Here is a 10,566-nt window from a genome sequence, read left to right as displayed (position 1 = left end):
TGGATATATAAAAGGCTACTGATTATAAACACATATATAATATAACAAACGTTTGTATGTCTATAAAAGAAGGCAGAACCGAACAGCCAGAACTGATGTCGGCACTATTTGAAAAGAAGGCTCCTTGTCATCGTCGCTATATAGCTTCATGGGTGGTAAAACTCGACAGCCCAAGACGTGCTGGCATTAACGCTTTGTCAAGACATGTCTTGTTTCATTTCACTTTGTATATGTAATGTTCCTATCTTTTTCAAAAAAATTGTTAAACAAAGTTCAACATACATGTAATTGTATTGTAATAAAGTGAGAACATTGTATATTATATATCTTTGTCATTTATATTTATATGGGGTATAAAATATTATATGTATTACTGCGCATGGTCGTTTACCCCCTCTCCATACACAATCATTTGAAATTCATTTCAAGTGTGGTTAGCTGCATGTACACATTGGATGTGCTCACGAGTCATTTGAGTTCTACAGTGCAAGGAACTACAATCCATATTAATAGTCCTTCGAGCTTGTTTATATTTCAAATTTATTATCAAAGAAAGTTGTGTTTACATTTTATAGTGATTTTAATTTGTGAATTTCGTTTTTTTAAACTTTTTGTGAATTTTAATATAATGGTTGTCCTAGAAGGCGGTGGAATGCTTACGTCATCAGGAAATCAGTATTTACAACCGGATTATTTATCTCCACTTCCGACAACGGTAAGGATTTCCCTAAATTAGTTATTGTGGAAATATTTAAAAATAAAAAATTTTATTCAGGGAGGACGCGTTTTTAAGGTTTTCAGATTGAGACTTTCGAGACCGACGGGTTGTTTTAACTATCTTCAGTTGTCTCTTAGTAATCATATAGCATTTTGTAACTAACTACTATAAAATTTTCAACTATAAAAGATCTTAAATTGCGATGTTTTTGTTCCATTTTATGCTTTTATTATTTTATATGGACATTTCGACCCGATTAGTTACCAATCTACTGATTAGAAGAAATTCAGTCCTATGAATGAAGGCAACAAAAATTATACAATGCCATTTTCTTGCTTGGACAAATAAATAACAAGAAATTTGACCACAACAATGAATGGCAATAATAATTTTTCTGGACATGTACAAATTTAGAATAATTGAAATTTGTTAGTTTTTTCTCTAACTGTTGTCCCTTAAATAATAAGAAAAGCAAAAAAAATTAAATTCACTGCACACTGAAGTAGATTCCGTTTTACGCGACTATGCACTCACTATATTTATTCGATTCTTGTTTGTTTCAGCTGGATGCAAAAAAAAGTCCATTGGCTTTGTTGGCCCAAACTTGCAGTCAAATTGGTGCCGACTCACCCACAACAAAACCGTTGATTTCGACATTGGATAAACCAAAAAAATCAAACAATTCATCATCGGATATCAATTCTTTGCCTCGTACATCACCAGCATCCGTCGGATTAAAACCTGAGAAGAGATCAACTCCAATTGAACATAATAAATCAAATAGTGTTGCTTTCAAACCATACGAAAATAATGTTACAAGTAAAAAAAGTAATAGTGAAAATGATTTAAGCCAAAGTGTACGGCCCCCATCATCAAAATCAAACAGTGTCAGTGAATTTTCTAGTGTCGGTGATAATGGTAAAAAAACACCAAGTAGTGCTTCGCCTCCGTCGGTTACAGCTACAAGTCGGTCAACACCAACAGCAACTACAACGGAGATTGGTAAAACAACTCCAGCTACAACAACGGCATCAAGTGATCGTAAATCTGTGTCACCCGCAACATCTGCACGAGGTGCTAGCCCAATCATTAGAACTGGATTAGAAATTTTACAAGGTCATCCAAAAGATATGCCCTTAGGTACTTACAAACCTGGTAGTGTACCGTCGGGCCTTGGTGGATTAAGTTCATTGTGTTGTCCACCTGGATTAGAACATCCAAATCCAGCATTCCGGCCACCTTTTGCTGGTGGCAGTCCATTTTCACATCATCATGCCGCTGCGGCGGCAGCTATGCTAGCTGCTGGATACCCACCTACTGGTCCAGCACCTGGACCATATGTCAGTTATGCTCGCGTTAAAACGCCATCCGGCGGTGAAGCGTTGGTACCTGTGTGTAAAGATCCATACTGTACAGGGTGTCAATTCAGTATGCATAATCAACAATTATTAATGAGTGCCGCAGCAAATTCTGGACCATGTCCAAGTGGTTGCACGCAATGTGATCATCAAAAGTATGGTTTAGCAATGGCTATGTCATCATTAGTACCCCCCGGGGCCATGCCTCCATCAAGTATGCCACCATATCCACAATTAGGTAGCCCGTATGTGTGTAATTGGATTGCTGGTGAATCGTATTGTGGTAAAAGATTTAGAACATCCGAAGAATTATTACAACATTTACGCACGCATACAAGTATTGCTGGAAGTACATCAGCCGCGAATGATGCAGCTACCGCCGTTTCAACCGCTAATGCTCAAGCAGCAGCCGCAGCTGCTTCATCTTCTTTGTTAAATCCATTATTTTCAACGGCAGCTTTACATAGAGCTGCTGCGGCCGCTGCAGCTGGATATCCAAATCCACCTCTAAGTCCATTATCAGCTGCAGCTAGATATCATCCGTACGCAAAACCAGGATTACCGTCCACACTTGGAGCATCACCATACAGTGCTTTTAACCCAACACCTTTAAGTCCGTATTATTCACCATACTCCTTATATGGCCAAAGACTAGGGGCTGCAGTACACCCTTAAATTTTAAAGTGAATTATATATTTGGAATGTTGATAATAAACTTATTTGCGGACTTTGTTTTGCGTTTGTCCAAATGCCACACTGTGATATAATGTTGAATTTTCTCTATTTTTTCTTTGCTGTAAATATAAAATATATATTATATATAGGGTGATCTAAACAATTGTACTCTTAAACAAAAATTATGTTTCTTTCGTATACAGGGTGTTTAGCGACGGAAAATGCATAAAATATCTAAAATTTATTTCACCACGAAGATATTTTTTTCTTTATAAATTAGAATTTCTTTTATATAAAAAAACTTATGCTAAAATTCCTGATTTTACAATTTTAACTTCGAAAAGTCGTGAATTTTTATAAAGTAACCTGGAATTATAGAATAATATTGATAAATCGATAAACCTCAAGCGCTAAACACCCTGATTTTAATTTAATAATATTTAAGTGCAATGAAAATTAATTTTGATTTTTTTTCTATTTATTTAATAAATTATTTTTTAAGTTCTTTTTTTTTTCATTGAAATATGTTTTGTTGTAAATATCATCGATAATTTATAAAGTTGAGTTTATATTATTAAAAACAAATTAAAAATATTATCTGAAATTTATTGCTTTAAATAAAAATCAAATTTGTAGAAATTAAACAGTGTTTTTCTTATTCCTAACCAAAAATTCAAAAAGAAAAAATTTTTTTAAAGTTTTACAATACAATTCTTTTTTGATGTAAACAAAAAACAGAAGCGCAATAAAACTACGAAATTAAAAGTCTATTCTTACAATGGAATTTCAATTATCTGGATTCATTTTTAAAAATTTCCATCTACAGCCAAGTTAAAAATTTAAATTTGGCATTTTCGTACGTTCTTATAGATTTTTGGACGAATGGTAGGTTATTAAGAAAAAAAATCTTCAACATTAAAGAAACTTTCAATTTCGTTGAATTAACTATCTTGAATTTTCATAGTACAAAACTTAAGCCTCATCAGATTTTAGGATAAAAACGCTCGATTTGGATTCAGTGTAACATTTTCACTAGTGAAAATCAATAACACAAATAAAGATTATATTCGCGAATAGGCCACAGTTTTAGTAAGAATTGATATGAAATTGTAAAGAAAATTTTCACTAGCTATCGCAGAAACAGATTAATGTAGAGGTTTGTTGTAACTCTTAGTTGTGTGTTTTAGGAGAGATAAGTTCTCAAAACATCAAATATCTTAACATATTGCAATTCCGTATCTTAATAGATAGGTAATATGTCCGAAAGAAGACTCGATCTTTGTATTGGGATGCCATTTATTGCAACTGCGGACAAAAATCACAGTAATTTCCCCACAAAACAATAACTACTTCGATAATTTTAATTCATATATATTTCGAGAATTAACGAATTAAGGATTCGTTTTTTGATCAACGAATTGGCGTTGACCCCCGTTTATATGAACACTAAAGAATACAAAGTAAAAAAATTATCTACTGTCTGTGGATTTATATAATTTTCAAATCGGGCTGTAAACTAAAATTCTATGAAGATCAGATTCTGGAAATTTTTTAAAAAATAGTCTTTCAAATCCAAGGCTAATAAAATCTTACACGCCAATTATCAAGTACATATAGCTTTGCACTGATATAGATGGAGAAAAAAAATTCAAATCGTTTTTTTTAAAGAAAATGAGAATGAAAATCGAATCGAAAACTAGAAATGCCGTTAGAAGAAATCTCAATGATTAATAGAAGGGGCGTCTATTTCAGAGTGCTTAACTACTTTTCAAGATAAACACCAGTCTCAAAGCAAGAGTTCTATTCGTCTGTTAAAGATGATTGTATCAACAAAAAAAATTTGTAATTAAAGCTGCAAATGAAATTTGTTGCAGTTATCTATTTTTGAAAACAAGTAAGAAAAATCAAAATTACAAACCAATATTTATCATAATTTTCCTGAAAATCAATGCGCATGAAAAAAAAGAGCAGCATATCTAACTTCATTGAAAAATTGTCTATAATAACCAAGAGAAAGTGATTACAGAAATTGAGTGTTTGTAATTTATGCTTGCTTTAAATACCAAGGGAAAACTTCCCACTTATGAAATCGTCTTTCTCAGATATCTCAACGTTTCGTGTAAGTTATTTTTATTTTAAAATATTTTTACTACAAAATAAAGTGCTACAGAAAATTAGCCTATCAGAAAAAAACTTTTAATTCAAAAAAGTCAGGGCTCTGTGATCGTTTCTCGTTTTAAGTTTTTACCAAACAAAGATCATTGTTGAAGCGAGCTTCTGTCATCATGCAGAACCATTTCTGCATGAGTTAAACTCACATTTGTTTGGGTATTTTTACATTTATAATTGTTTGCCAAAATATTTAATTAAAAATTTTAATTAAAATTTATGAAATTCAATATTTCTCACACGTTCAAAAAATAAAAAACTAAAAATAAAAAATATCAATAGTCATCATTTTTCATAAAATTTTAATTATCAAATAATAATAACAAATAAAAATTTCATTTTTGTTGTCTGCCGTCCTGTCAATATTCAACTTCAAAAATTAATTAATTTCAAATTTATTGTAATAACATTTTATAAACGATCTTTGATATATAATGTTTCGAAACAACAACAAAATAATCGATTTGAAATTTGATACATTTCGTTTATTTTTGTGAATTTTTTTCCAGTATTTCATTTGATTATTCCGAAATTTTCTTTCGTGGTTTCTGTTCAAGCTAAAGCAATTTTAGAAACATATTTTTTTTCTACGTTTATCATTTTTATTTGTAATTAAAGTTTTATTTTATATAATTTTTGCTTGGATCTATGATTAAGTTTGGATCAAATTATCCAATATTATTGAGTTTGGAGCGAAAGTTTTGTGACAAAAATTCGTTTCAAAAATTTAGATTCCACAAACCTTATCTAGAAAAGTATCTGCTTGTTTTCTATCGAAAATGTTTTTTAGCAGTCAAAATATCTGGACATAAGACTTCAATAGCTCCTTTTACAAACAAAGGTCCCCTTTTTCCCTCAAAAATATAATATTGATTATATTTTTACACCATGTATATATGAAATATATTATACCATGTATATATGAAATACACATAGTATATTAAGTTTAGTCCCAAGTTTGTAACTCTTAAAAATAATGATGCTAGGAAAAAAATTTTGTCATAGGTGTTCATAAAATCACCTAATTAGTCCATTTCCGGTTGTCCGTCCGTCCGTCCGTCCGTCTGTGGACACGATAACTCAAACACGAAAAAAGATATCGAGCTGAATTTTTACAGCGTACTCAGGACGTAAAAAGTGAGGTCAAGTTCGTAAATGAGCATCATAGGTCAATTGGGTCTTGGGTCCGTAGGACCCATCTTGTAAACCGTTAGAGATAGAATAAAAGTTTAAATGTAAAAAATGTTCCTTATCAAAAATTAAACAACTTTTGTTTGGAACATTTTTTCGTAAACATCACTGTTTACCTGTGAGGGCGCCAATTAGGCGGAAACTTTATAATGTGTACTATACTTGATTATCAGTTATATATGTGTCACATGTTTGTATGTGTAATGTGATAAAGAAATGAACACTGACTATGCATGGTATTTCAACAATTAACTCAGTCAATTGTTTGTTTTCACTTGTTAATATTATGTTTGAATAAAGTCTTGACTCTTGTTGATTGGATTTGGTTGGAATGAAATTATGTACACTTAACCAAACAACTGGAATAGCTACGTAAACATTACTAATGTTTTATTTTTTATATTTTTGGAAAATCTTTGGAAAACATGCCTCTCAAAGTATATGTCTTCAGGGGAATGCAAATTTGGTTAATATACCGCGATAATTTTGGTAAATATTTTTTGAGTCTAGAAGTTTTGATTCGAAAATTTCAATTGAGGGTCGATTTTAAAAATTTTAGTATAATACCTACTTCTCTTGAAACAATTTTTAATTTTAGTATATAAAATTATACATCGAGGCCTATGATCATGTATGAGGTGCAATTTTAGATTCTTAGATTCCAAAGTTTAGTAGAAGTGAAGTATCTCGGTGGATAATGGTTTTACATGAAACATGATTATGATGATAACTGTTGAGAACTATATTCTTTTACCTTTTGACGTATGTAAAAAATGCAATTTTCAAAATGGACATTTAATAACATAAATAGACATGCCCACGTTTACCAATTTCGGCGGGAAACCGAAAAATAATTTCCCCCTTTCTCTTCAAACTGTCGTTTTTGAAAATATGTAATTCCTTAAATATTCAATAATTGGGGAACAAGTTTCAAACAAAAGCTTTTAGAAAGATGATTCTCAACAATTTTTGTCATAACCATTTTCACTTAAATTTGATATTCGTTGAAATAATTGGTTTCACCTATAAAACTCAAATTGGCGACCACTTTTATTTGGAATTCGAGGAAGTTTATTTGAAGTGTTCTTGGAGCATTCTCAACCTACCAATAAGTTTTCAATTTAACGTAAACTTAGCATAGTTTTTTCGTTCTTTTACAGTATAGTATTTTTCGCCCCACCCTGTAGTTTTATATACGATTATTATATGTTCTTGTTTTTTTTTTTTCGAGTTGAGTCTTGATAACTCCTTCCGTATATAACTTGTATTAAATAATTTTAAACGGAAATTTTAGGAAGCAAATAATACTAGTATTTTTTCTCTGAAATTTGCCAAATGCCTGGATAAAAAATGCAAAAAAGAATGAGTTATTATTTTGTGGTAAATGAATTCCACAAATTGGCTTGTAAAAATATACCCTCCCAAAACTATTCTAAGTGAATGATATGATTGTGGTATTTTACAAAACATAACCATAATAATCACAGTTATAAGATAACACATTTGATAGAACAACATATTTAATATTTATTTAGTTCAATATTGAAAGTAAAATAAATAGATTTAATGTCAAGATATTGTCAGTAAAACATGACAGGCCAAGTCATAGAGGTTTCAGTTCTCTCTTTATTCGATTATAAATGACAGCTCTCAGGAAATAAACTGTTTATATATATAAAGCTGTATATATACCTACGTTATATTATATGTATAGGGTGTCCATCCCCACCGCAGGCTTTACATTGGAGACCACACGTAACACATTCAAAATCAATCATGCGATATTTATTTTTGTTTCATAAATATATATATAATTTTTTAAAGCGGGTCGTCATAAAGTTCGAAAAAAACAAAGCTGGTGCCAAAACTAGTAAAATTAGTAACATATTCTTATTATTGTAAAACCAAATTTTCACTGTTGTTTCAAATTTTGTATCCTTTATATAAATCAATGTCCCTCATATATAATTTTAATAGGTTTTTCCATTGTAACACATCATAAAGGAGGATAAAAATTAAAATTATGTAAAAATTTGATTTCACATTAACAAATATGTAGGATATCTCCGCACCAGACAAATATATAGAGGCTGGAAATATTCCAACAGCTGTTAAAGTCAATACTTTTTTGGTTTGTTGAAAATGCACCGTATTTGCCGGCATGTATCTGTCTTATTTCTGGTTTTTTTGGGCTCGGCCTGTATTCGTTGAAGAAAAAATATGTGAAATGGAAGAAGCATTACTCCAATATATTTTAAGACATATCTTTCCTAGCTTAATAATTTCATAAATATAATTTTTTGGCGATTTGATCGGGGGTAGTCCAAAATCTGCATACAGTCCTTTCTAGCTGAAAGTTTTACCGGTTTATTTGGCTCCATACTACGATCGATTTGTTCCAAATCTTTAATTGACCTAAAAATGATGTGGAATCTTTGTTTCAGAACATACATAGTATATTAAGTTTAGTCCCAAGTTTGTAACGCTTAAAAATATTGATGCTACGAAAAAAATGTTGGTATAGGTGTTCATAGAATCACCTAATTAGTCCATTTCCGGTTGTCTGTCCGTCTGTCCGTCTGTCTGTCAACACGATAACTCAAAAAAGAAAAGAGATATCAAGCTGAAATTTTAATAGCGTACTTGGGACGTTAAAAGTGGGGTCGAGTTCGTAAATGGGCAATATAGGTCAATTGGGTCTTTGGTCCGTAGGACCCATCTTGTAAACCGTTAGAGATAGAACGAAAGTTTATATGTAAAAAATATTCCTTATAAAAAAATAAACAACTTTTGTTTGAAACATCACGGTTTTGCCACGAGGGCGCTAATTATAGTGTGTATTAATATGGGAATATCAGTTATGTGTGTGTGGCTATTTTAAAGCGAACAAACGATTGCGTCATCAACACTATCTATGCATGGTATTTCAACAATTAACTCAGTCAATTGTTTGTTTTCACTTGTTTTTATACATGTATAGCAGGCAATAGAAAATTTAGAAACACGAGACATTCGAAAAACTCGAATTCCATAAATGTGGCAATCGACCCACAGTTTCTAAATTTTTTTAATCAAACGTACCGTTATCAATCCTCAAAAAAGCATACTAAAAGAATAATGAAAAAGTTATTACATTATGGGCTACCCATGGATCCACCTACATCTGTATGTCAATTCCATTCATGATATGGACACACTGTATATAAACGTTAAATGTGAGTGTGTATATTTGTTACTGGATGTTGTCTCTAACTAACGTAATACGTTGTTGTATAAAAGTGACGTACGTATCTGTTCTCTCACAATCAGTGAAACATAATATTCTCTAAAAGTAATAAGTACTGTCGTTATGAATTAAAATAAAACATTGTGTTTATGTTAATAGGTTTACAACAAAATTGTATTTAAGGTAGAATGATCACGGTAGCTACTAAATGTACACTACTTAATTATTTTATTTTAATTATTCGTATTATAGAGAATCAGATAAATGAAAAACTTGTATTCTCTACTGCATTCTCTATTTATACCTATATTTATATATTTATGATAAGAATAGAATTGTATAATTGCGCAAAAATTATAGGATTAGCTTCAAAATAATACACAAAAAATTTATTTCACAAATGATTTTAGTACGTCGACTTTCGCAAACCTAAATTATCAAAATCGCCTAAAATTTGAACCATCAGAAAAATTGCATCCTTTTATTTTTGTATATTCTCCTCCATCTCCATTCAGAGCGGATTGATTTCTTTAAATTGGAACGGGATCAATCGAGAAGCACGTTATTTATTGAATATTAAAAAAATTTCAAAATATGTTAACCTATTCTATATATATATAGCCTTTTCCTCACAAGTGTGGAATTATTCCTTCAAATTTAAATAGGACCACCTTGAAAGTATATCCTATCGAATAAATCCTTAAAATCGGTCACTTATTTTCCCAAGCTGAACCGATATTGAAGACCATGGCCAATTTTTTTTTTCGGGTACGGAACCCTAAAACCGCAAACGAAACGTAGCTAAAAACACTATTAATTAAATTATCTTTCAAACGAAACCAAAAAAATCCAGAATCGATTTATTCCTTTAGACGCTGAGATGCCACAGACAGGCAGACACACAGACAGATACACACACATAGCGATCAAACTTATAACACCCTTTTTAAGGCCGGGTGTTACTAATTTCTATTAGATATTTGCACTATGCATGTTTTATTTTAGGAGTTTCCATGGTAACGACACAATACTTCATTAATATAATTATCTGAGTGAACACATAAGTCTATGGTTTGTATATATGGTTTACACTTAAAATCAATACTATTTTCAAACAAATTATTATTCTAAATTTTATTTAAAATTATTATTATCAAAATATTATTTATGTCATTTCGTCCCTTATTTTTACAGTTTCTTATGCAACAAGTTTAATTTATTCTTGTTTT

The 10,566-nt window shown here is 30.9% G+C and overlaps 1 protein-coding gene across 1 annotated transcript; it reads left to right on the top strand.

Moving 5' to 3' along the window:
• Nucleotides 1-445: 445 nt before the first annotated feature.
• On the top strand, nucleotides 446-2,992 carry LOC123299582 (zinc finger protein Noc). Its single transcript, XM_044881834.1, has 2 exons — nucleotides 446-715; nucleotides 1,282-2,992. The coding sequence occupies exons 1-2, from the start codon at nucleotides 629-631 to the stop codon at nucleotides 2,749-2,751; spliced, it is 1,557 nt and encodes a 518-aa protein (XP_044737769.1). The 5' UTR covers nucleotides 446-628; the 3' UTR covers nucleotides 2,752-2,992.
• Nucleotides 2,993-10,566: the final 7,574 nt, after the last annotated feature.

The sequence above is a fragment of the Chrysoperla carnea genome, chromosome 1 (genome assembly GCF_905475395.1).
Source record: "Chrysoperla carnea chromosome 1, inChrCarn1.1, whole genome shotgun sequence".
NCBI classification, from domain to species: domain Eukaryota; kingdom Metazoa; phylum Arthropoda; class Insecta; order Neuroptera; family Chrysopidae; genus Chrysoperla; species Chrysoperla carnea.
Note: the sequence above shows the minus strand (reverse complement) of the source record. Positions and strands in the feature narration are given on the sequence as shown.